At 51.4% G+C, this 27,270-nt stretch overlaps 1 protein-coding gene across 2 annotated transcripts; it reads left to right on the forward strand.

The window, feature by feature from the left end:
- On the forward strand, window positions 1–26,683 carry Stard10 (StAR related lipid transfer domain containing 10). Of its 2 annotated transcripts, none has more exons than XM_041676705.1 (7): window positions 1–160; window positions 525–844; window positions 23,396–23,543; window positions 24,051–24,154; window positions 24,587–24,704; window positions 26,006–26,058; window positions 26,211–26,683. In XM_041676705.1, exons 2-7 carry the CDS (start codon window positions 638–640, stop codon window positions 26,439–26,441), a joined length of 861 nt encoding a protein of 286 aa, XP_041532639.1. In that variant the 5' UTR covers window positions 1–160; window positions 525–637; the 3' UTR covers window positions 26,442–26,683. The 2 variants fall into 2 exon arrangements, with proteins under 2 accessions (XP_041532639.1, XP_041532640.1); XM_041676706.1 differs by lacking the exon at window positions 1–160 and adding an exon at window positions 226–358.
- The last annotated feature ends 587 nt before the right edge of the window (window positions 26,684–27,270 follow it).

Below are 27,270 nucleotides of genomic sequence, written 5' to 3' on the forward strand. Positions count from 1 at the left end.
GCGGGCGGGCGGGGCGGGGCCGGCGGCGGGACCCACTGCTCCTCCCCCTAGGACCCCCGCGCGGCCCCCGGTCGCCCGGGCAGCGGCGGCGGCGGCGGCAGCGGCGGCGGAGGAGCTCGCACCCCGACCCCGGCGGGCCCCGTCAGAGAAGCCGGCACAGGTGAGACTCGGCCCCCACGCCCCGCCCCCACCACGGCCCCGCGCGGCTTGCTGCCGAGTTAGTTGAGCGAGTCCGGCCAGCACCGCGCGGGGACTCCGTGCCAGATCCGCACCTGCGATCCCTAGGGTCCTGCCCCGCTCCCGCGGGCTCCTGCACCCGCTACGCCGCAACCCCGCTGCTGCTCCAGCGAAGTGTGAGGTGCTCCTTGTGGGAGGGTGTCCCTAGTGACTGTCCTGTGCCGGTCTACAGCCCCTTCGCCCGGGCCAGCACCTGCCCTTCTTGAGCTGTCCGCCGGCTCGGGACCCCGAGTAGCCCCACCCGCGCCCCCAGCGCACTGACTCTGGTCCCCAAACCGGTCTTGCAGGTCCCAGGAAGGTGGCGTCAGCATCTGCTGCCGTGTCGACGTTGTCGGAGCCTCCGCGGAGGACCCAGGAGAGTCAGACTAGGACCAGGGCCCCGGGCCTTCCCACCCTCCCTATGGAGAAGCCAGCAGCCTCAACGGAACCCCAAGGGCCTCGGCCCGCCTTGGGCCGCGAAAGTGTCCAGGTGCCCGATGACCAGGACTTCCGCAGCTTCCGGTCAGAGTGTGAGGCCGAAGTGGGCTGGAACCTGACCTACAGCAAGGCCGGCGTGTGTGTGTGGGTGCAGGCTGTGGAGATGGATCGGACTCTGCACAAGATCAAGGTAGGATTGCTCGATGGTACCTGCAGCCTCCACTGCTCTCTAACTCTCTCGCAGTAGGCTTCTTGTCCTGAGTCAAACCGGGGGCCCACAGAGGGGTGCATCAGGATCCAGAGCCTCCTACTGTAAACCAGGAGGAGGTATGGCAAACTGAGGCCCAGACAGCGCATGTGGGCATGACTTCACTGCACTCTAACCCAGGCATGCCTGCATGTTTGGGAGATGGGTGGTGGCCAGGGGAATAGTTTCTCTCAGGGAGATCTCTTCCAGAATAACTTCCACTTGGACCCCTAGGCAGGAGAATGCCCCCTTTGCTCCTTCACTTCTGGCTCTCTAGTCTGCGATGGGTCTTCTCTACTTTCTGCACTCTTGGGTGCCAAGGATAAGATTCCTTCCTGCTTGGTCCCTTGAGTCCTCCCTGTCGTCTTTAGTCTCCAGCAGGCCTTTAGGACTGTGGTTGGCAGCTCCTGAAGACTCCCTTGCTCTGAGCCACACTGGAGGGTGAGCTGGGGGAGGCGGGGACTTGGGGTCGAGGGAAAGCACTTGTGCACTCACCAGCCCCTCACAGCCATCTCCCCTCCTCCCAGTCCCATGATTCTCTTCTCTGTCATGACAGGGCAGGCTTGGGGTTTGATGAGGCAGAGATCCTGGTCTAGGGGCCTCAGTAGCTGTCCCTCACACGTGTGGTTTTGCTGTGTGTGAGTGCCGCGTTTCAGGGTGTGAACTTCCCTTTAGAGGGTTCCTGAAAAGGCTCTGCCTTCACACCCTTCTGCTGCTCTGGGTCAGGTGAGGATGCATTCCTGTTCTTAGAGGCCAGGGCACTGGATTGAACAGGATCCCTCCTGACCTCACACCAGAACCTGAGGTGCTGGCCTTCCCTTCTGGTATTATGCTTTTCTGCCTTGACTTAATCATTTACAGCTTTATCCACCTGTCCCCACACGATTGGCTTGCTCTTCCTGTTGCCCCTTTGCCCTCTGTGACTGTCTCTGTACGCCTTGGACAACTGACTCTCTCTGGGTTTCTGTGTATACCTCCTTCCTCTGAGTCCTGTCCAAGCTTAAAGGCCCTGGGCTGGAGCTCCTCCAAGGCCTAGCCTAGGTCTGAGCCTGAGGGACGAGGAAGGAAAGGGCAGCTGGCAGTGCCAGCGTGTTGCTGCCCGCATGCAGGCTTCTCTCCCACAGCATCCGCAGGGACGTGATGTTGGGGAAAGACAGGAACAAAGTGAAAGGTGGTAGCCTGTGGCTGAGAGGGTGGCAACCAGGAGGATGCAGGGGCTGGGAGTGTGGCTTCCCTACAGGGCTGGCTCTCTAGGGCGAGTGTGTGTGTGTGTGTGTATGGGGGGATGGGTACTCCTACCCTTTGTCAACAGGGCGGAGCTGCCTCCCCCATCTTACTTGGTTAATGGATAAGCGCAGCTTTGCCCAGGACAGGAGTTGGCAGGCCTAGGGACCAGGCTGCCTTAGACAGACTCTTTGTGGCTAGGTCGGACTTGAGAGTATTTGAAAGTTGTGGTGTCATGGGCTTCTGGGCAGAACATACTTTTTTTTCCCACACACACATTCCAGTACTTCACCTGCTGAACAGAGACTTTTGTACAACCTACCTGGTAATCCTGTCCTCCTTCAGTGGGGTGCAGGTGAGGATCTGAGGACCAGAGAACCCCAGGGGCCAGCACATGGTCACATGGCTATGTCCCAAGAGAGAGCATGGAGCCTTGATGGTTAGCCTCTGAGTCTAATCTTGTCTGTCTCTTAACTCTTCTCATACTGCCTCCACCTCAGTGTTTCCCACAGTAGAGGAGGTGAGCAGAACCTAAGCCCAGGGGAGCCGCGACACCTCAGCTATGGGAGTTACCAGTGGCCAGCCTCCATCCCTAGTCCCCTCTGCGTGGCAGTTGGAGCTGAGTGATGAGCAGAGGTCTCTGAGTTTCCTGTCTCTAGATTCCAGGACTTGCAGTTGCCACACAGTTAACCCTGTTCTTGATAAGTGCCCTGCTCCTGGCCAAACATTTTCCCTTGGTTATCTGCTTTAGTCTCATGCCAGTCCTGGGTAGTCACCAGTCTGTCTCTTACAAGCAAGGGCATCGCACAACTGAGGCAGGAGAGCAGCCCAGGCCAGCCTGCTCCAGAGTTGCTGGCCCTGTCAGATGAGCTTGCATCCTTAGGCAACAGTGGCCTTTAACCCCATCAATAACTCTTTGAAGAACTGAAGGACTTTATGTTCTCATCATCCCATTCTTGATTGATGGATGGCAAAACTAAGGCCCAGAGGGGTGGGTGACTCTTGCCAAGGTCAGGTAGAAGCCAGAGCCCCAGGGATCACTGGGTCATTTCAGGAAGCTGGGACTCAACCTCGGTTTTTTGCTGAGATTCTGCCCACTGTCCTCCGCTGTCTCCTGCACCAGGGCATGCCCTGTGCCCTGTGATTGTGTGTGTGTGTAGGGGGATGGCACCTGCCTATTTACTTGATTGATTTTATCCTGCTCTTCTCCCTGTCTCTTTGTCCAAAGGTCCCTGGAAGCCACCATAGCTCTGGGTCCAGCAATCAGAGCCAGGACAGAGGACAGGGGTTGCTGGAGGCCGCCCCTACTCTCTCCCTCCCTCCTGGCCTGGTTTCAGGCCTGGGCTCTGGGTAGTGGACAGGAGGCAGACAATGCTGCCTGCAGGTCTAGGCCCAGTACCAGAAGCAGATGTTGAACATGGACCCCAGAGAGCAGAAGACTGATTAGAACCCAAACACAGGTTTCCCAAAGCTGTGAGGAACAGAAAACATTTCTCAGTCAATCAGGGAACTATCTGAATAAACTAACTTCTGGTATTCTTTTGCTGTATTTGAGTGAGGCATGTCCCTTCCACTCTGGGCTGTTCATCTGCCATTGCACCTTCCTGACATAGGGATCTCTGGAGAGATGCAGGGCAGCCCTGGCCCTTGTGCTCTGGATGACCTGTGCCCGGGTCTTCTGTTGCCTACTGCATTCCTCTCCGTGCCAGGCAGAGGACGACTCCTGGGTCTTTCCCACCGTTCTCAGACCTTAATGGAGTGTGGGATGACGGTTCTAAGTGGGCCCGGGGCACAGGTGTGTGAGCACGCACAGAGGTAGGGGTGAGCCTAAGAGGAACCAGCACCTGTGCCAAGAGCAGACTGATGTCAGAAGCTCTGGGGACTCGGAGTTGGAGCAGGGGGGAGAGAGAGCTCTGAAGAGTGTATGACTTCCAGGTCAGGAGTCCTCTCTCTCCTTTGGAGGAAGTCTAGGTGTCCCCTTCTGGCCCTGACCCACTGTCTGTCTGTCCCATGCCATAGGCACCTGGAGGACAGTCTCTCAGCCAGTGTCCAGAGGTGCCCATCTCATGAGCCTTTTCCTGTCTCCTGTGACGTGGGCTCACTCGGGATCTCTGAGGACCTTTCTCACCCTCAATAGTCTGAGACACATTGGGCAGTGGTGGCGCACACCTTTAATCCCTGCTCTCAGGAGGCGGAGGCAGGTGGATCTCCATGAGTTCGAGGCCAGCCTGATGTACAGAGTGAGTTCTGGAACAGCCATGGTGGTTACACAGAGAGACCCTGTCTCGAGAAACTAAACTAGAAACAAAAAACAAGCAATAACAACAACAACCACAACAACCACAACAACCACAAAAGTCTGAGACTCAAAGCTGTGCTGGGAAAGACAAGGGGTTGGGTGCATAAGTCCAGGGCTACTGCCTATTTTTTTGTCTTTTTAAAAAATGATTTATTATTTTTATTTTATGTGCATTGATATTTTGCCTGCATGCATGTCTGTGTGAGGGTGTCGGATCCTCCTGGAGGTAGAGTTACAGGCAATTGGAAGCTGCCATGTGGGTGCTGGGAACTGAACCCAGGTCCTCTGGAAGAACAGCCAGTGCTCTTAACTGCTGAGCCATCTCTCCAGCCCTAATTTTTTTCTTGCTGAGCCTGCTATCATCTTGTGGGGTAGGACGCATCGATCCAAAGGAGCAGATATGGACAAATGGAGCCTTGGAGTTGGAGTTCACTTGTGCAAGATCAAATGGTTAGAAGTGGCTGAAGGCCCTTCGTCCTTCCCCCAACACACACATGAAGTTGCCTTCTCTCTGTCCCTTGGCCTGGCTCTGAGTCCTGTTGGGCCATTCTGTCTCCAGAACCCCATGGAGACCCAACCTCTGTCCTTGGGTCTCTCTTTGTTGTGTCATTGTGAGAGGACACCTTGGAGGGGACCCAACTGGGTAAAAGTCCAGTCCTTACTGTGTGATCAGAGGGCCACTTTACCTTTCTGGGTCTGTTTTCTTACCTGTGGCGCAAGGTTTTAGGATCTGGAGCTGGGGAAGTTTAGGCCCTAGCTTGGCCTTTGCCTCGTCCATCTCCACGGGACGTTGCTGGACAGGTGGTTTGTAGAGGTGATGAGACTTCACTGCAGGGCCTGGGGGAAGGATGGCCAACTAACGCCTTGGTGGTCTGTGCCCAGAGGTGTGCACTCTAAATCCAGGGATGGCACTGAGGAGTCCCGCCTTGGCTCTGGCCTTCCAGAGCTGTCCTGGGGACCAGAGCCCAGAGAGGTACCCACGGAGTTAATAGTTGTGCTACGGGGAAGGTGGTGGCTGGAGGTATTGAAGATGCCGTCCTGCTCCAGGTGCCTGCTTGAGTTGAAGCTGCACAAGAGAAAACATAGGATTCAAAGTCTCGACTGAGTGGCCCCGGGCAGACTGCTTCCATTCCTCGTCTGCTCCACGTGGATAGGAAGTGTCAGCTTGCCGGATGCTCAGTCAACACCATTGGATAGCCGCTCTACCTAGGCCCGTGCTGGAAGTAGGGACAGCCAGAGCAGCCACTGAGAGGGTTTCCTGGAGCACAATGCCTAGGTGGTGGCTTGGACTGGAGAGGGAATAGGAGTTTGACAACATCAGCAGCATTCTGCACAGACACAGAGAGAGGGAGACAAGACAGGACACTGGGAAAGGTACCCTGGTTGAGAATGGGGACTAGCAAGGGGTTAGAGAGGCAGGCCAGGCCTCTGGCCATCTGGAGTAGGTGCCTCATGGTACCAGAGTTTTGCTGTGAGGAGAGGCTGCTGCGTCTGCATCTGTCTGGGCAATGGTGCTGGGTCTAAACTGCAGCAGGGGCTGTGGGCAGTGCAGCGTGGGTCATCCAGAAAGATCAAGGGATGACAAAGTGTGCGCTGTGATTTGCCCAGTGGTCCTGACAGTGGGTGGTCTGCCTCTGGCTATGTCCCTGTTGGGGGTAAGGGAGCTCTCAGCTCCTAGGCTGACTTAGTGCCCTCCACACCCAGTTCTCCAGGCTCCAGCTTTTAAACTTTAACGAGCCTCAGCTCAGTTTCCAGGCGAGAGTGTTTAAAGTTTCAGGAGTCGAGAGAAAGGAGCGAGCCCTGGAGACAGCTGGGTTCTCTCCTCCTTTGTGCCTCCACACCGGGCTGGACCACCTGGAGCCAGAGCCCTGGGAACCCTGGCCCTAGAGGCTCTCTGTGGAGGTCTGGGACCTAGGCTGGGCCCCTCTAGAGTATTCCCACAGGCCTGGGTGCCAGGTTGCCAACCAGCACAGATGGGAATAGAACCCGATCACTGCCCAGACCCCTTACCTGGGACAGCTCAGACTAGGTGTTGGGTTGTCGGTATCCCCAATCCTCTCTTCTTCATGCCCTCTTCCAGCATTCTGTGTGAGGTAGATGCTGCAGGCCCCTGTAGAGATTAAAAAACATGGGAATGAAAAGCTCCTTCCAAATACACTCTTGTCACTTGCCAGTAAACGGAGCCTGGGGCTGGTGACTCCGGGCAGCTGGCGCTGTTCTCTGGGGCGATATTCTATTTATTTATTTTTTACATTTTATATGTGTATGTGCACATATGCATACACACACGTATGTCAAGGCAAGGGATGCAGAGGACAACTTGCTGACGTTGGTTCTCTGCTGCCATCATGCAGGTCCCAGAGGCTGAACTCCGGTCCTCAGTCTTGGTGGCCTCACTGCCGATCTCTGGACTTCACATACTTTTTAGCCTTCTGCCTTTCAGCCTGGGCTCCCAGACCACAGGCGCATGCCGCATCTCTAGAATCTTTGTGTCCCGGGACAGGTATCCCAAGAGTCCACACATTTAAGGAGTGTATGCTCTATGCCAAGTATTATGTTATGTGGGAATTTGGCATCAAATCACACTTTTTATACCCTGTTGTTATGAGGCTCATACCCTGACAGGGAGCCAAGCAAAACAGAAGCAAACAGCTGAAGACGATACCAGAGGGCGGCTCTGTTCTGAGCACAGGGTAAGGTGGCGGGGGTGGAGGATTCTACGTCTGGGCTTCTGTGTGTGGAAATGAATTGTGGGTGGCTGTGTGTGACAACCTTCAGACGAATGAGCTCCCCACAAGCAGGTACAAGGTTCCCCAGTGCCAAGCAGGCACCTGAGAAGTTTGGGTCACTCCACACTGAATGCATGTGTGTGCCAAGTGTGAGACTGTGTGTGTTTCTGTGTCTGGCATTTCTCTGTGTGTGAGTCACACCCCCTCACTGCAGGAACAGAGTTGTCTCTGATCCAATTATGTCTGCTCAGCTGTCTCCTGGCAGCTCCTGCCCCCTGGTGCAGCTCTGGCTCTGCCATGGCTTTCCCTTCCTGCTTCTTTGTCTGCCTCTGGCCTCACTCTGGGTCTCGGGCCTCCGTTTTTTAGCCCTGACTCTGTTCTTGTCTCCCTGCCTAGTAGCTGCCTGGGTCGCTGATAACTCTACTTGCCTCTTTTCCTTTCTATTTTTTCTTTCCTGGTCTCAGTTGTTTATTCATCTAGCAAACTCCTTTTGCTATCTGCCTGCTCTGCCAAGCTATTGTGTTGGGGTTATAGAGGGAGATGAGACCTGGGCCCTCCAGAGACTCCAGGCCTGGTGGAGGAGAATGGAAAGCCTTCAAAGAGTGCTGGGGCAGAGCCTTGGGCTGAGACCAGTGACTGGGGAGAGGGAAGGGGATAAAGCAGTGCTTCAGCAGGGAGCCAGCTCTGTGGGTTTCCAGATGGGGCACACTGAGGCTGAGGAAGCAGGGAGGCAGGACAGTTAGATTTGACCCTGAGGCTCTCTAGCTTGGCAGTGCCATTGTCAGTTCCAGGGTTTAGAAAACTCCCTGGCTTCAGGGGACCAGTTGACTTGGAAACCTGGAGACTTGAAAGAGGATATGGCTACAGAGGCCAAGCGGAGATGGTGGGGCCTTGCCAGGAAGGCTGTGGTACAGCAGAGCTAGGAAGAGGAGAGGAAGCAATTAGGCCGGAGCCAAACTCGGGTTCCAGACACTGAAGGGAAACAGGTACTTCGGACAGCAGCTAATCAGCTAGCACTGGACACGGGGAGCCCAGTGGCCTGGGGCCTGGCTGGGGCTTGATGCCCAGAAGGCTGCTGAGGGAGCATCTGGTGCTTGCTAGGTCTTTAGTTAGGGACATCGTCCATGGTGGTCCCTGATAGCCAGGGGAGTGTTTGTCTCTGTGTTCAACAGTAGCCCTGGTCCTGTCTTGTCTCACTTTACTGGGCTCCTCCTCCTTCATTTGTCTCCCCCTGTCCTCACCCTGCTTTGGAAAGCCAGAGGAGCAGAACAGGAGGTTCTCTGCAGCCTTCATCACTGCTCGGAGCTGGGCCTGTTGCTGAAGCTGAGGCGGGGATGTCCAGGGAAGCTGCTGGAGACCCGTGGGAGGGAGGGCACCAGGCAGTGCAGGGATGAGTCACCCGGGCCTGGATGGAGAGCAGCAAGGAAGGGCCTGGGTAGGCCCTGCAGGCAGCTCTGTTACCAGAGCGGCAGGACACCCCTCCGCCACCTGTCTTGGAGGTAGTGAAAGTTGAGTTGCAGGTAGTTGCTGCCAGACCCCTTTACTTTAGAGGAGAAGGATATGGGGACCAATGGCCATTTTCCAGGTGTGAATACTGAGCTGGAAGAGGGGATCAGAGATTTTGTATCTCTGTCAGCATGTGTGTTGTTCTCCAAGCAAAGCCTGCCCCAAGATTCTCTCCCCATTCCACCCATACCCCATAAGCCCTAGCCTCAGGCATGGACAGTCCTCATCTGGCTAAGTGCTGGCTTTCCTCGCATTCCTTGGTTCCTGCAGACCAGGTTCAGGGGTGGACTTCAAGCCGCCATTCACTAAGGGACACTGACTTTCCATAGAGCGGGCACAGAATCCGGCACAGCGGGCACTCCATTAACAGTTACTGAATGGATGGATGAATGAATGGGCTGAGTACCCACGGGATAGCTCCATTTCCTACCTTAGCCTCGTTCACTCGGGGACTCAGGTTACCTCGGGCAGCCGCGTGTGCCTTCTCCTCCCCTAGGCCATCCGTTTCTAATTCCCAGTTTGCACCGGCCTCTGCCAAGAGTTACTTCCCCTTTCACCTGAGTACCATCTGCCCGCCTGGCTTTCTTTTAGGATTTAGCTTTGCCGTGTTTTCCTTTGCCTGTAGTTCCTCTTTCTTCTGTCTCTGCCGGGACCCTTCAGGATCATCATTACCTGCTCCTGCGCTGACCCGAGAGCGGGAAGCCCTTCTGGTTCCTACTCCTAACACAGAGTCAGTCTCTATGGCGGACAGTGGCATGGAAGCTTTCCAGATAACCTAGGTATCAGCCCACGGGCCTCAGCCCGTGAGCCTTGGCTTCCAGGTCCAGGGAACAAGGTCTTAGAGGTTCTGATGGAACTTCTTCTTTCTTCTTTCTTTTCTTTTCTCCCCTCCTCCCCCAGGAGAATCATGATCATAAGGCTAGAAAGGGCAGTTGGGGCCAGACCCCTGGGGGAATTTAAATCCAGGCGGAAGAAGCAGTTGGTATATAATAGGGCAACAATGAAAGTTTCTTTAAACAACAATTTTATTGCCAGCCTGTGATGGTGCACACCTTTAATTCCAGCACTTGGGAGACAGAGGCAGATGGATCTCTTGAGTTTGAGGCCAGCCTGGTCTACAGAGCTAGTTCCAGGACAGCCAGGGCTACACAGAGAAACCCTGTCTGAAAAAACAAAACAAAAAAGGCATGTGCCACCTGGCATATGTGCCCCACCAACTACCACCTTGGCCTGGACAGAACTTCTAGTTAGGACACTAAAGTGTTTTTTTTGTTAGGTCTCACTGTAGGCAAGCTGTCATCAAACTAATTTATTCTACTGCTTTAGCTTCCTATGTACTAGGATTACAAATATGCAAAATGAAATGGTGTTTTTCTATTTCATAAATATTATTGCAATAGTAAGAAGAATCCAAAAATTATAACCTAGAGAAGAGGCATATCTCCAAAGTTGCAATTATTAGGGATGCTGAGGCAGGAGGATCACTTATACTCGAGTTTGAGGCCAGTCTGGGTAAACCGGCCCGGTGTGTAGCTTTTCGGCACTTGGTGGAGTGCTTGCCTGGCCTGTGCAAGCTTGGCGCTCTGCGTTCTTCTCTCAGTGCTGCATGCACTGGATGCAGCGGCACACGGCTGCGGTCTCTGCACTTGGGAGGCACGGATAGGATAAGAAATTTGAGATGATCTTTGGCTATGGAGCAAGTCCAAGGCCAGCCTGGTCTACATGAGACTATTTCAAGAAATTTTTTGTTGTTGTTGTTTTGAAAAAGAAACACCGTCCACCCCAATCCCTGGTTTCCTGAGGGGACATCCCCAGCACTCCTTCCAGCTCTTTTTCAAAGGCATAGGTAATCCGTGAACATAGTAGAGACCACACACAGGGTTCCGTTTTGTCTGTTCACGTTTGCATTGGCGGAGTTGCTCGTATCACTAGAGTTATTAATGCATGAACATTCTGGCAGCTGCTTTCTCCTAGGCCTGTTCTGGGCTCTGAGGGCTGCAGAGCTGTCTGTGAGGCTGCCCCTGTCCTGGGTGCAGGGAGGGAGGGGATGGCCAACACGGCCCTTGGTGGCTGGGTAGTCGTCAGGGTGGTGTGTCATTCTGAACTGGACTGGGCTTGCTTAGGCTGTTCTCCAATATAATTTTCTAATTACAAATGCAATAATATACTCATGAATATTGTAACAGAACTTTTATTTTTTTCCCCAAGTACTGGGGGTTGAACCCAGGCCCTCGTGCAGGCTAGGTAAACACTGCCTCTGACCTACATCCTCAGTTGGTTGTGTGTGCACAGGTGCACCTGTATGTGTGTAGGCACATGTATGTATCAGAGACCAGAGAGAAACCTTGGCTGTTATACCCCAGATACCATCTACCATGCTCTTTCTTCCTCTTCTTCCTCCCCCTCCTTCCTTTCTTCTTCTTTTGTTGCTCTAGTGTCTTTGATTGGCCTGGAACTTGACAAGTACACTAGCCCGGCCTGTGAGCATCAGGAATCCAGTTGTCTATTTCTTGTAGTGCTGAGATTACAAGTGTGAGCTACTGCCTTAAAAAAATCATTATTAAATTTTATGTGTATTGGTGTTTGTCTGCACAAATATCTGTATAACGTGCCAGAAGGCCAGAAGAGGCATCAGATCCCCTGGGACTAGTGTTGCAGGTGGTTGTGAACCTCCAGATGTGTGGCAGGAACTGAACCTAGAAGAGCAAGTACTCTTAACTGCTGAGCCAGCTCTCCAGCACGCTCCCCTCACCCTAGGCATGCTCCTCCCTCCCCCAGCAACCTCCACTTCCATTTTAACATGAGTTCCAAGGTCCTGATTCTTGAAAATCAAGTATTTTGCCAACTGACCCCTATCTCCAGCCTCCCAATCTCCTCTTTAGCGTGTGTGTGCATGGGGCCTGTGCCCTCCCCTGGGAGCGTGTGCGTGTGTGGAAGTCGGAGGCGTGTAGCAGGTGTCTTCCTCTTTGGCACTCTTAGTTTTTGAGACAGGGTCTCACTGAACCCCTGCTTGCTATTTCAGCTGGGCTGGCCGGCCAGCGAGCCGCCGGGATCCAGCTGTTTTCGTTGTGCAGTCTCAGGCTGCGGTGGCTTTGGCTTGGGTGCCGAAGGTCTGATCCCAGGCTTCCGCTTGCATGGCAGCGCTTTCCTGTTGAGCTGTCTCTAGCCCTTTCCTTAGCCTTTTTTTTTTTTTTAAACTTTTTATTTTGAGGCAGGGTCTCATTAAGTTGTCTAGGCTGGCCTTGAACTTCAAATCTTCCTGCCTTAGCATCTCAAGTACCTGAGATTTCACAGCTGTGCCAACAAGCCTGGCTGCCAAATTGTTTTCTAGAATGGTGCAGTTAGTTGTTCTTGTCACTGTGTGAGATTCTTGTCCTTAGGTGGGAGGCTGCCGAGAACCTGACCCAAGGCTTTGTGCTCATCCTGTCACTAAACCACTGGAACCACAGTAACACTGTAGTACGTCCTTATAAGAACCCCGGTAACACTGTAGTACGTCCTTATAAGAACCCCAGTAACACTGTTAGTATGTCCTTATAAGAACCCCAGTAACACTGTAGTACGTCCTTATAAGAACCCCAGTAACACTGTAGTACGTCCTTATAAGAACCCCAGTAACACTGTTAGTATGTCCTTATAAGAACCCCAATAACACTGTTAATACGTCCTTATAAGGACTGGATAGTTCATATATTAGGAGGTAGATTCCTGTGTTAGTTTATAGGTATAAATATTTTTCAGATTATTATTGTCATTATTATTATTTTGTGTTTTAGAGACAGGGTTTCTCTGCTCATGGCTGTCCCGGAACTCACTCTGTTGACCAGGCTGGCCTCTAACCCAGAGATCCGCCTGCCTCTGCCTTCAGAGTGCTGGGATTAAAGGTGTGCGCCACCATCTGGCCAGATTATTACTTTTTGTTTGTTTGTTTTGGTTTATCGAGACAGGATTTCTCTATGCTTTGGGGCCTGTCCTGGAACTAGCTCTTGTAGTTAGTAGACTAGGCTGGAAAAGCGAGCCACAATGAGGAATCTGTCAGCTGTTCCTCCCTTGCCAGCACATCCTCCAGAATGGCCTGAGAACTGCACTGTACGTCCCTTAGCCAGCACCTCCCACTGCCTGCATGCTTCCCGCTATCAGCAGCCTGTGGACTCTGGTTCTTCGCTCCGGTGCTGTGTGGCCTGGGTCCATCGGTGTACTTCTCTGGGCCTGTTTAACATCTGTAAGATGGTGATTGCTGACTCAGGCTTGGAAGGTTATGGGGTGATATGTATGAAGGACAAGAAACCGTGACCTCAACAACTGCTAAATTTGAGCTTCCCCAGAGTCCACGTATAGATGTGTCTGTCTGTCTGGTTAGTGAGCGCTGTCAGTGAGTCAGCATGTGGTGGTGTTTGCTGAGCTGGTGGCTACCCTCAGGGCTGTGATTGACTTGGGCCTTAGCTGGGGAGTCTTCCTTTGATTTGAACCTGGCTCTATGGGAAGTGTCGCTCAGATGTTTTATGTTGAGAAGTTAGTGGAGTCTTCCCTCACCTTTTTCAGGGCCTCAGTTTCCCCAGTGGTGGTTGTCAGAGTCGTGGTCAGAGGCATAGTCTGTTTCCCAAGGACAGGAGTCTGGGGACCACTGTTTGAAGTCTACATGGGCTTGCCATGTATCTGTGCCCTTTTACTAACCATTGCCCTGGTCACTGGTTGTTCAGAGCAGGGCAGAGCCTCTTGGAGGTGACCGTTGCCCTCCCTCAGTGTGGAGCCTGCGGCTCCGATGCTGAGTGCTGGGACCAGGGAGCCCCTTCAGAGTCCTGAAAGAGGTGAGGGTAGCCTGAGACACAGCCTGTGGTCTCCTGCCTGACATGACACTCTCTGCCCACCCCCCAGCCTCGCTCCTAACCCCTGCTTGCTCTGTACTGTGAGTTTTTATCCTGGCATTTTTTACTCTTTTACTCTGCTTAGGGGCTTCTCTTTGGGAACTGGCCTTAGGCCTAGCTTGTCTCTGATTGGTTACTCACTCTCTGCATTGATTCTAACAGGCCAGGCACCCATACGGTTCAGGAAGCTGCATAGGAGGCTGGAAGGGCAAGGACCAGGGTAAAGCAAAGGATCTGCCAAGCCACAGACTACGAGGATGTGCAGGCGGAGGTGGTCTTCTGGCATGGAGCCCTGCTGGGTGGGAACAGCGATTTTACAGATGTTCACTGCATGCTAGTTAGATTTCATACCCTATCCCATCCAGTCACAATGTCCTAGATAGATATTATTACTGTCCTTAGTTTTTATGTGAGGAAGCTGAGGCTCACGTGTTAAGTCTTGTGCCTGGAGGAAGAGCTGGGATTAGGCAGTAAATTGCCTGCCACAGAGCATTCCTGACTGTCCCCTGGCAGTCTTCTTTGCTTATCCAGTGGCTTCTGCTGTGGCTGTATGGGTTTGGGGTGCTCACCCAGTCATGGGGATCCCCACATCAACAAGATTTGGAGAGAGTGCTAGGACACTGCTTGTAGCTTCTCTGGTGATACTTGGTCCTCCTGGGACTCACTTGTGACATGGCAGCTGTCACACACTGCTGGATCCAGACTTTGAAAGCTTTGCAGCCCAGCAGGGCTCCTAGGGGAGTTAAGATTTGCAGGTGAGGGGCCTGGGACCCAGCACACACTGTGGCATTGCCGTTTGGGTTGGTATGGAAAGACGCTCGGCCCTTTGCCGCAGGCCACAGATGCCCGTGGACACACCCGACCTGACCGCTCGTCCTGCCTCAGGCTCACCCCTCTTAGCAGCAGCCAGCAGTCTTGCCTTCCCAGCCACTTTCCTCCCTGAGCCTCTGCAGTTGCTTTCTCTGTCTTAAAGGGCCATACCGTGTCTGTGACAGCGTGGTCCCGGAGCGTGTTTTGGGGTGCTCTGTTCTGTGATGGCGTGGTCCCGGAGCGTGTTTTGGGGTGCTCTGTTCTGTGATGGCGTGGTCCCAGAGTGTGTTTTGGGGTGCTCTGTTCTGTGATGGCGTGGTCCCAGAGTGTGTTTTGGGGTGCTCTAGAGCCATAACAGCTCTGATCTCAGAGTCTGGCAGGAGGATGGTGTTTTCCAGGCAGTGTTGGTCTTTTCCATCTGGATCTGGGTGCTGCAGGGTCAGGGAGTAAAGGAGGGGTAAACCTGGCCCCAGGGAAAGCATAGTCCTGGGTTGGACTCCTACATTTGAAGCTGAGATGTGTGCCCATTGTCCTTCCATCCTCGTTCTCCAGTGTGACATGTTTGAGAGCTTGCAAGGCCAAGCCTGATTTCAAACTTGATTTAGAAAAGTTCTGGTTAAGAAGTAGGAAGAGGGAGGGGGTCTATTGAGATAGCTCAGCAGGTGACACTTGCTGCTACTTCTGAGGGCCTGAGTTCAGTTCCTGGAGCCCACGTGATAAGACAAGTAACTTATGTAAGTTGTCCTCTGAGCTCTGCATGTACAACACACACACATGCACACGCACGCACATACCCCATTATATATAGATATACATACATATTTATTTGTCTATCTCTGTCTATCTATCTGTCTGTCTGTCTGTCTATCTGTCTATCTGTCTATCTGTCTATCTATCGGCATAACAGAAGGTTCATCAGTTAAGAGCAGTGACTGCTCTTCCAGAGGACCTGGGTTTAATTCCAATTCCTAGCATCTACATGGAGCAGTCCTCTGTAACCCCAGTTCCAGGGCATCTGATGCCCTCTTCTGGTCTCCATAGACACCATAGTAGTGCACAGACATATATTCAAGCAAAATACCCACGCACATAAAATAATAATTTAAAGTAATGTAAAAATATTTTTAAACCGGGTGGTGGTGGCACATACCTTTAATCCCAGCATTCTATTGGCAGAGGCAGGCGGATCTCTGTGAGTTCGGTGTCAGCCTGGTCTACAAGAGCTAGTTCCAAGACAGACTCCAAAGCTACAGCAAGGCCCTGTCTCAAAAACCAAAAAAAGGAAAAAGCCAAACTCCTAGAGGAAAACTTGGTGGTCCCTGCCTGTGATCCATTTGGGAGGTGGTGGCAAGAGGATCAGGAGTTTAGTGTTATTTTAGCTACACAAGAATGTTGAAGGAAGGTTGCTTGTTTGCCCTAGCCACTCAGAACCAAAATAATCACACAGAAACCATACTATTTAAATCACTGCTTGGCCCATTAGCTCTAACTTCTTATTTGCTAACTCTTACATCTTAATTTAACTCATTTTTAGTAATCTGTGTATCACTACGAGGTCATGGCCTACCAGCAAAGTTTCAGTGTGTTTGTCTCTGGCAGAGGCTCTATGACTTCTCTAAATTCCACCTCCTTTCTCCCAGCATTCAGTTTAGTTTTCCCCACCTACCTCTAAGTTCTGCCCTATCAACAGGCCAAGGCAGTTTCTTTATTCACCAATGATATTCACAGAATACAAAGGAGAATCCCACATCACCTCCCCTTTTCTGTTTAAATAAAAAAGGTTTTTAACTTTAACATAGTAAAATTACATATACAAAACAGGTATCAAGCAAGAATTACAGTTACAATATTTATATCTACTTTATCTTTTATCATAAGTAAGGAAAACTATAACTATAAATTCTTCAACTCATCAAAGACTCCAGAAGGATATAATATTACATAAGTAAGCAGGAATTGTATTGTAAGCAACTTCCAAAACTCTAGAATTGACAGAAACATCTTGCTGCCTGAACAGTCACCCAAAGTTCTGTATCATTGGGGCATCCATCTTCAGCCTACAGGCCCATAGTATCCAGCAGATTTTTCCACAAAGCAGGAAATTTCAAAGACAGTTCTGGCTATATTGGCAGTTTGTCAGTCACTTTCTTCTGTATCCTGCAGAATGTCTGGCATACTCTTTCATGAAGCAGGAACCCCAAAGGATGGTCTCACCTTTAGGCAAGTTCAGCAGTCATTTCTCTGTGGGTCCTGTATATCTAGTTAAGTAGTCCAGGTAAGAGCAGTCTCTTGCCCAAATGGTTAGCCAACTCCATAAGGAGCCTCTTCAATGCCCATCTTCCTCTTTAAGTAATTGGTGCTGTCAGTAGCAGATGTGTCTCATTGTCATGATAAGTCCTAAATTCTTAAAACATTTTAAATGCCATATTCTGTAGTCTTTGAAAGGTTTGAAGAATGCCTATCCATCTGAAATACATCTCTGTACATCTAGAAAATGTAACATGACTACAAGCTTGATTATTAGAGATGACTATTTATTAACCTATATTTCTTAATTACACATTACATTTTTTTAAAAATTTATTTATTTATTTATTTATTTATTATGTATACAATATTCTGTCTGTATGCCTAAAGGCCAGAAGAGGGCACCAGACCTCTTTACAGATGGTTGTGAGCCACCATGTGGTTGCTGGGAATTGAACTCAGGACCTTTGGAAGAGGAGGCAATGCTCTTAACCACTGAGCCATCTCTCCAGCCCCTACATTTTTTTAAAATATTTATTTATTTATCACGTATACAATATTCTGTCTGTGTGTATGCCTGCAGGCCAGAAGAGGGCACCAGACCTCATTACAGATGGTTGTGAGCCACCATGTGGTTGCTGGGAATTGAACTCAGGACCTTTGGAAGAGCAGGCAATGCTCTTAACCTCTGAGCCATCTCTCTAGCCCTACACATTACATTTTTAAATGGACTGACAAACACAATACCTTAATCAAGAGCAGAAATATACATATAACAAAATTGACCTTAAATTTGTATCAATAAACCAAGATCCATACCAATGCAAAGTATTCATCTCTATATCACAGGAAAGCCAAGCACAGTGGCATAGCACCTGCTGTTCCAACCCTCAAGAGGCTGAGGCCAGAGGAGTTTGAATTCAAGGCTAGCCTTGGCTACATAGCAAGGCCCTGTCTCAGAAAACAACACCAGAGATACTTGTCACCCACCCCCACATTCAAACAAAAGGGCATAGAGCTGACTTTGAATCCCTGCCCAGCTGCTTTCTTAATATATGCTATAATTTTCTTAGTCTTCTGCTCCCCAGTTCTGCTTCGCAGCACAGGAGGGATGGAGATTTTTCTGCACCTTCTGAGGCTGCTGCAGAGAAGACTGGGTGCTAACAGTGATGGCCGTGTGGTCTTTGCCGACGGCTGCAGTCCTTTTTCTCCCCATCGAATCTCTCCCTGTCCACTCACTCACGTACTGTTGTCTCCCAGTCTGGTACAATTCTTGTCTTCTCTTGACATTCAGAATTGTGGTAGTTACAGGCCTTTTCCCTCTGCTGGGTTTGTCTGGTGTTTTTCTTGTGATCAGTGTTGTGCCTCTTGGTGGAGGTCCTACCTAAGTGTTGTCTCCATTCTGTCCCCTGCACCTTGCCAGGGAACACATGATTGTAACTTGACCCATTACAAACCTACCATCCTCTTTACTATGAAGCCCCCACCCTGCCCTTTGTGTGTTTGAAACTGGGGACCTTTTGTACACCATGCCCCAGAAACTTGAGCCACTCAGTACACCATGCCCTTTTCTGGCTCTGGGCCTTGGTCCTGACAGCACTCTGCCCCCGCACTTGACGTGTGCATGCATGTGCACACATGTGTAAAGCCAGAAGTTGACATTGAATTGTCTGTCTTGATAATGCTCCACTTTGTTTAACGAGGCGGGATTCATCAGTGATGCCATCACTGATTCTGACAGTCCAGCTAGTCAGCTTGTCCCAGGAATCTCCTGAGTACTGGGGTTGCCAGAGGCCCACCACACTGCCCAGCATTTACGTGGTGGTGGGAGTTGTACTTAGGTTCCTCCCACTTACTGAGCCATCTCCCAGACTCTTATTTTCCCTTGTAATTAGTAAGTATTTGATAGGCAGCGCCTTGAAACTATGCACATAATCTGTTTTTAATCATACATTGCATTTATTTAGCCGGACCTGTATATATTTGGTTTCTGTTGGGGTCAGCACAATCTGTTGCTATCACTGTTTTCACCACTCACTTCAGCCAGCTTGTCCTAGATGTAGCTCATGGCAGAGTCATCAGCTGCCCTAGTTTGCCTGGAGTTATGATCTCCCAGAACTTGTGACAATAGAGCTGGCTCTCATGTCTGCTGCACAAGTCCTTTCTCTGCCATTCTTTGAGTGCCTCCTTCCCTTCTGGCATGAAGATGTCCCAGGCTCATCCTAGACTTCCCATGGCGTAGCAAATTACCCATTTCACCAAGCAAATTTGGAACCAGGAACCTTTTGAGTATTAGGCTTTGTTTGCCACGGCATAGAAACTTGAGCCAGGTGGATGTACGCACCCTCATAGTACACCATGCTCTTGCCTGGCTCGGGGCCTTGGTCCTCATTGTACTCTCTGCCCTGTCCTTGGCAATCACCGCTCTCCAGGAAGCCTGCTTCCCCACTGGCCCCTGAGAATCCAGGCTGTTCAGAGCCCTGCCAGGCATGTTAGGTCATCTTCCTTGTCTGGAAGGTTAAGCCAAGGCTTCAGACTCACCTCCTGACTAAGTACAAGGCTGGAACTGGAGACTGCTAGTTAGCTGGAGGATCCAGCCGCACACTCCCACAGACTAGAAAAGTAAACGGGGCAGAGGGAAAATGACTTACATAAAACCACGCTTTATAGGTATAGGCTGGAGTTCATTCCTGAATTTTGTTGTTGTTGTTGTATTACTTGTAGAACCCACAACTTTGGCCATGCCAAGTATTGGCTCTGCCTGTGACCTCTATCTTTCTCTTGCCTGAACTTTAGACTCTCTTTGAGCCAGTTAAGGTAGTGCATGCCAGTAGGATTTGCTGAAGGAGATGAAGGCAGGAGAACCACAAGTTCAAAGCTAACCTAGAACTCTTTAAAATTAAAAAAATGCATATGTATTTGTGCATGCACGTGTGTTTGTGTGCGGGTGCACGTGTGTGCATGTGCATATGTATTTGTGTGCAGGTGCACGTGTGTGTGCATGTGCATATGTATTTGTGCATGCACGTGTATTTGTGTGCAGGTGCACGTGTGTGTGCATGTGCATATGTATTTGTGCATGCACGTGTATTTGTGTGCAGGTGCACGTGTGTGTGCATGTGCATATGTATTTGTGCATGCACGTGTATTTGTGTGCAGGTGCACGTGTGTTTGTGTGCAGGTGCATATGTATTTGTGCGTGTACTTGTGTTTGTGTGCAGGTGCACGTGTGTTTGTGTGCAGGTGCACGTGTGTTTGTGTGCAGGTGCACGTGTGTTTGTGTGCAGGTGCACGTGTGTGCATGTGCATGTGTATTTGTGCATGCACGTGTGTTTGTGTGCAGGTGCACGTGTGTGCATGTGCATGTTTTTAAATTATTTTGTTCAGAGTCTTGAAGGTAGGGAAGGGGCTGAAGATTTGTCTGTGTCCAGACTAGAAGCTGTGTTCTGACTAGAAGCTCAGTCTAGGAGAAGGCAGATCTGTCTGGCTATCTAGTGGCTGACACTTAGAACTCTTCATTCTAAAATGGGTCTCATTCTCAGAATGGAGCTATGACCTGGAGGACTTTTTTACTTAAAAATTTTGTTATTATCTGGGCATGGTGGTGTACATTTTTAATCCCAGCACTCAGGAGGCAGAGGCTGGCAGATCTCTATGAGTTTGAGGTCAGCCTGGTCTACAAAGCAAGGTCCAGGACAGCCAAGACTACACAGAGAAACCCTATCTCAAAAAACTAAAGGGAAAAAGTTTGTTATTGCTGAAGCACTATTAATAACATTTCAGAAAATCAGAAATACAAATGAAAGGGAAATAAAACATTGCACTCCTATCCATAGACGGCCACCAGGGCCGGCCACCTGAGAGTCCTGTGTCTCAAGCTTTTTATAAGCATAGATTTTCCCCGCTGCATTTTTCAGTTTGTGACATCCTTTTTTCTTGGGGGGGCAGGATTGCCACCATTTGTTTCTATAAATTTTCAGTGCATCTAATACTCGGATCACCTTCAGGTTTCTCTAGTCCCCAGACGTCTCTTGTAAGGCGGTGCAGGGCTACTGTCATGCAAGGCACTAGAGGCCGAGACTGGGAGGTCACACATTCAAGTCCAACCTGGGCAATTTAATAAGATCCAATTTCAGACTAAGTGCAAAGAGGCCTGAGGATTCATCTCAGTCATAGAGCTTGTCTTGCATGCACAAGGCCCTGGATCAAATCTCTGGTTAAAAGGAGGAGAAAGAGGAGGAATGTTCTATTTACAGCTGATGTTTAACAACCCAGAGTCACACTTGGTGATGCCCAGGGCTGCACAGATGGCTCAGTGGGTAAAGAGCACTGGCTGCTCTTCCACAGGACCAGGGTTCAGTTCCTAGGCAGCTCACAACTGTCTGTAACTCTAGTTCCAGGAGATCTGACACCCTCACATAGACATACATACAGACAAAACACCAACACACATAAAATAAAAGCAAATCATTTTAAAAAACGCAAGTTGGTAGTGGCACGCACCTTTGATCCCAGCACTCAGGACACGGTGGATCTCTGAGTTCAAGTCCAGCCTGGTCTATAGAGTGAGTTCCAGAATGGCCAAGGCTACATAGAGAGACCATGTTTTGAAAGATCTAAAAACAACAATAACAAAAACCCAAATGGTGAGCCAGGCACCGTGGCTCAACCTTTAAACTCAGCACTTGGGAGGCAGAGGTAGACAGATCTCTTGAGTTTGAGGCCGACCTGAGCGAGGTCCAGGAAAGCCGGGACCACACAGAAACCGTATCTCAAAACAAAACAAAACAAAACACCAAACAAACATCGTTATGATGTCAACCTGACAGAAAGGACAAGGTGGGGAGCCCCGCAGTGCCCAGCACCTGTTCTTATGTTGTCACTTAGCTTGTTCCTCTGTGACCTTTATTGTAATCTGAAGGCGTGTGTAGGGAGGGCATAGTGAGTTTCTTGTACTTAGAATCCTTAGCTGGGAGCAGCCTATTATGGGCTTTCATGGTGCCAAGGCCTGTCCCGGGTGAGGAGGGAGGCAGTGCTGCCTCTCCTGTAGCTGCATGTACTCTGTCATGGGTAGAGAGTAGCGTGTGTGTGTGGCTTTCCTCTGTCGGATGAATATCAGTTCTGAGAGAACATTATAGACCACACGGCAGAACTGTTGTATTGGCCGTGGGGCTTGAGCTCAGGGCTTGCGCTCATGGGGTGGAGCAGAACAAGGACACGAATCTCACCCTTTGAATACAGATCCTGAGAACCCTGGTTCTCTCTTTACTTGCTTCCTAGACATAAGAGCTGGATTAAATCCCAGCCCTGCTACTTAGTCAGCCAGGTGACCTTGGGCAGGTACTAAACCTCTTTGAACCTCAAGTCTCTCCTCAGCTTTCTTAACTGGCATAATCATCGGGAGGCCTAATAAAGCAAGATACTCTTGGCAGTTTCCTCCCCTAGATGGGAAGCTCTTTGAGAGCACAACTAAGCAATAGGGAGATGTCTGAGGATAGTCTCCTAGCTGGGACGACAGACGTCTGAGGATAGTCTCCTAGCTGGGACGACAGACGTCTGAGGATAGTCTCCTAGCTGGGACGACAGACGTCTGAGGATAGTCTCCTAGCCGGGACGACAGGGGACGTCTGAGGATAGTCTCCTAGCCGGGACGACAGACGTCTGAGGATAGTCTCCTAGCTGGGACGACAGACGTCTGAGGATAGTCTCCTAGCCGGGACGACAGGAGATGTCTGAGGATAGTCTCCTAGCTGGGACGACAGACGTCTGAGGATAGTCTCCTAGCTGGGACGACAGACGTCTGAGGATAGTCTAGCTGGGACGACAGGAGACGTCTGAGGATAGTCTCCTAGCTGGGACGACAGGAGATGTCTGAGGATAGTCTCCTAGGTGGGACGACAGACGTCTGAGGATAGTCTCCTAGCTGGGACGACAGACGTCTGAGGATAGTCTAGCTGGGACGACAGGAGACGTCTGAGGATAGTCTCCTAGCCGGGACGACAGACGTCTGAGGATAGTCTCCTAGCCGGGACGACAGGAGACGTCTGAGGATAGTCTCCTAGCCGGGACGACAGGGGACGTCTGAGGATAGTCTCCTAGCCGGGACGACAGGGGACGTCTGAGGATAGTCTCCTAGCCGGGACGACAGGAGACGTCTGAGGATAGTCTCCTAGCCGGGACGACAGACGTCTGAGGATAGTCTCCTAGCCGGGACGACAGGAGATGTCTGAGGATAGTCTCCTAGCTGGGACGACAGACATCTGAGGATAGTCTCCTAGCCGGGACGACAGGAGATGTCTGAGGATATTCTCCTAGTCGAGGATGACAGGCAGTTCATTATCTAACCCAGGCAGACCTTGAATTTGGGATGATCCTCTCGTTCCAGCCTCTCAAGTTCTGGGATTACAAGAGTTTTTTGAATCACACACATGCGCACGCACACACACACACACACACACACAGTGGGCAGGTGTAAGGTCTGTTTGGGCATTTGATTTTGAATCATGTATATGTGCGCATGCTCGTGCGCACACACACACACACACACACACACACACACACACACACACACAGTGGCCAGGTGGTTAAGTTCTGTTTGGGCATTTGATTTCTCATTTAGTGTGTCCCTATCTCAAGCTCCTTATTAAATTAACTGTGAGCTTCTGCCCACGTGTTGCTCCCAGGGGACAGGGAGGGCAGACATAGAGATTCAGTGAGTGGGAGCCTGGATGGTTCTGAAGAGGAGACTGGGCTGCGCTGGTCGGGGCTGACTGTCCTTTGGTGTAAGAGACCCTGACCACCATGTCTTCTGCAGTGCAGGATGGAGTGCTGCGACGTGCCAGCTGAGACTCTCTACGACGTCCTGCACGACATTGAATACCGGAAGAAGTGGGACAGCAATGTCATTGAGACTTTCGACATCGCCCGCCTGACTGTCAACGCCGACGTCGGATATTACTCTTGTGAGCAGGCATACAAGACTCCAACCCCCTCAGCTTCCCACCAGGTCTCCTCCTCTAACTTCCCTTCCCTGTGGTCACTCCTGTGGTCGGGCTGCTCAGAGACCTGCATGCTGAGACAGAGAGCTGCCCCCTCCTGTGGCGTACAAACATATTTTCACTCATGTACACACACGTGTATAGGGACCTCTGAGTGCATACGACTCGTAGCCACATGCCGTGTACCACAGAGACACATGTTTATGCACATGTGATCACAGTACTGTCTGTCTTACAAATATATTCACATATTCAGATACATCGGAACAGTAATGTAAGGGCTGTGTGAGGCCCTGAGGGACAGGGTGGGCAGAGATAGCAGGACAGGTTCTCCTGTGTCCTCCCTGGTTTCACAGAGTGTCTGTGGTACCTGTCTAAATGGGGAGGGCTGGCAGTTCACAGGATCCCCAAGTCTCCCTCCCTTACCAGAAGATGGGCCAGCAGCCTGGAACTGTTCCTTGCCCTCTGCAGGGAGGTGTCCCAAGCCTCTGAAGAACCGTGATGTCATCACCCTCCGTTCCTGGCTTCCCATGGGCACTGATTACATCATTATGAACTACTCAGTGAAGCATCCTGTGAGTTGCCCTCTTGGATGTGCAGAAGGATGATGGACAGGGCAGTGTGGGCAGAAAGGGTGAGGGTGTGAACTGGTGTGGCTGGCCTAGAGATGGGGGAGCAGGAGCTCCATGGCAGGACCCTGGAGCAGGAGAGAGGGCAGGTGAGCCTAGGCAAGGGCTGAGTGCCCACAAACAATGAAAACCCTGACTTAGCTCTGTACTGTGCTGATGGCACAGACACAGCTGTAAGAGGGGCAAGGACAACCTGGTCTGATTCTTCTCCCTTAACCCTTAGATTAGAAGCCAAGTGATGTGAACAGCTATGAGTCTGTACATGTGTGCACGCGTGTGCGCGCGCGCGCGTGTGTGTGTGTGTGTGTGTAAGTGCATGACTTTAAGGGTTCCTCTGCCCCCACCCAAATCTCACCTCCCTGTGTCTTCCATCGCCAGAAATACCCACCTCGGAAAGACTTGGTCCGAGCCGTTTCCATCCAGACGGGCTACCTCATCCAGAGCACAGGGCCCAAGAGCTGCGTTATTACCTATCTGGCCCAAGTGGATCCCAAAGGTGAGGGCTTGCCTCTGCAGTCCGTTAACGGGCGCCCACCTTGCACAGGACATGAACTTGATCTGCCAGGCCATCTGTTAGGAGCCATGCAGTACTGGGGGTGTCTATATTCACAGCTAGTAGTTTGAAAGGACCTACGAGGCAGGCATTGCTCCTTCCAGGAACTTGGACCCGTCCTGCCCTGTCTCCTTCAGCCACATCCCAGAGGCCTGGGTTTTCCAGGCCTAGCTTTTCACCTCACTTCCATGACAGCTGAGCACTCATCTGCCTCCTAGGCATCTTCCTCCGGTTATCTTCTAGACACTGGAGATTTGTGTTCAACTTCCAGCTCGCCAGCGGCCTCCCAAGATCCACCCTTTCTTCAGATCACCTTTGCCCAGCTCTTGCCGTTAGCTGGGGCCAGCTTCTCCTTGTCTGGTCCCAAACCCAATACTTATTCTCCTCCTGTCTCACTCTTTAGCCCAGGCTGGCCTTGAGCTCATCACCATCCTGCTGGGATTGCAGGGCTGTGCTAACAAACTCAGCCCCTGGTTCTTACCTTTTCACCCTCTGACATAGCTCCTAGCCTGTTGTTCTTGGTACTCACCTACTTTGTTTGTCCAAACCAGCTACCAGAGGAAACAAAAAAACAAAAACCTCTAGTTTCCTCTGACTCACCCGCTTAAAATGCCACTGTGACTCTGTTGCCCTGAGGATAGCCTGAGTCTCTGCCCAGGATTTCTGCCACCTCGATGTTCATACAACCTTTATCCTCGCTAGCTGCCTGCACCTCTCCTTCCTCAGTGTTCCAGGGATGCATGCCATGACCCTTCCTCTGCCCCCAATTCCCAGAGGCCTACTCCCCGTTTGTGGGCCCAGCCCCCTCCAGCAGACATTGGCTAGTCCAGGGTGGGCATCACAGCGGGGTGAGTGGGGTGATACCCCGTGTCTCTTGGACCGTAAGGAGCATACAGAGCAGGTATCTGGGAGTGAGCCCAATGGAGAGCTGAGCTTGGTCAGGCTGGGGTGCTGGGTTTATGGGGTCTTAGGAGGCCCAGAAGGACAGGCAGGAGAGAGGCTGAGCACCAGGGGCAGTCCTGGGTTATCAGTGTGAGGGGAAGAAGGTGACGGGCTGGAGCTTGGTGGGTTAGAATACTTGTGGTCACCTAAGACCCTATGGTTTCTTCTCTGCAGCTGGAACTCGGCAGAGACAGTAGAGGGGACTTGAGAACATCATGGAGGAGGAAGGGGTGGCATCCTTGCAAACTCTGGCAGTGGGCGGGGCTAGGTGCTTAAGGCCACCTTTTATCCTTGCCCCACAGGCTCCTTACCCAAGTGGGTGGTGAATAAGTCATCTCAGTTCCTGGCTCCCAAGGTAAGTGGCTTTGAACTTTGGACATGGGGGAGGGGCAGAGTTAACTCTGGTTGATGAGACACTGGGGCTGCTGCGCACCACGGGAGGGTACTGGAGGGGTGTGGAGAAGTGCTGGCCTCTAGGCCCCCTAACAATGTTCACGTGGCCTACAGGCCATGAAGAAAATGTACAAGGCCTGTATCAAGTATCCCGAGTGGAAGCAGAAACACCAGCCACACTTCAAGCCATGGCTGCACCCAGAGCAGAGCCCGCTGCCCAGCCTGGCGCTGTCAGAGCTGTCCGTGCAGCATGCGGACTCCCTGGAGAACATCGACGAGAGTGCTGTGGCAGAGAGCCGTGAGGAGCAGCGAGCAGGCAGTGATGACGACACCTCACTCACCTGAGTACAGCCCCTCTGCCAAGACCGAGACAGGACTGGGGCTGAGCCCTGGGGCACTGGGCCTTCTGCACTTCCTCCCTTCCCCCACTGGCCTTCTGGGGGCACTGGGCTCCTGCTCAGGTGGCTGTGGCCCCAATAAACAAACCACACAGCCCCAGCCAGCTCTTTCTTGTGCCTGCTTCTCATCTGCCCAGCAGACGCCTTGTTCTACAGTAATTTTCCTTAATACTATTATTGTTCACTGGACCTTTGTACCGTAGGCATCATGTTTCTGCTTGTGTAACTGAAGGATGGGGTCTGTTTCCTTTCCCCCTGTCCATTTGCACACTGACTTTGCTGGTCACAAAGGTGGTTGACTTGTTTCCCAGGGCTCTGTGAGGAGCTGGTCTGGCCAGAGGTCAGGTTTTTACTGTGTGACAGACTTCTGGTCCATTTTAGCTATGGACTATTGGGTCTGGCACACTCTGGCTCTTGTCATGGCAGAAGGAAGAGGAGGGACCCGTAGGTCAAAGGCAAGGGCTAAAGGCCTGAGAACTGAGAACTGAGGTAGGACAGTGTGCCCTAGAGGAGGAGGAGGAGGAGGAGGAGGAGGAGGAGGAGGAGGAGGAGGAGGAAGAGTGGGTGCTGGTGAGGTCATATCTCCACTGCACATAAAGGCACTTAGTGTTGAAGGTCTTAGACTGCTCTTGACAGGAATTGTGCCTCCTTTGACCAGGTGCCAGCCCTCACTAATGTTACCCCTGGCTGCTCTGAGCTCTAGAGGGAGGCCTGGGCTGTCTCTGCTGTCTGCGGCTCATCTGCTGCCCAAGGAATGTCCAGAGCCCCAGAGTGGG

The sequence above is a fragment of the Microtus oregoni genome, unplaced genomic scaffold, assembly GCF_018167655.1.
Source record: "Microtus oregoni isolate MIOR12 unplaced genomic scaffold, Mior012 000027F_ref0000203, whole genome shotgun sequence".
Classification (NCBI taxonomy): Eukaryota; Metazoa; Chordata; class Mammalia; order Rodentia; family Cricetidae; genus Microtus; species Microtus oregoni.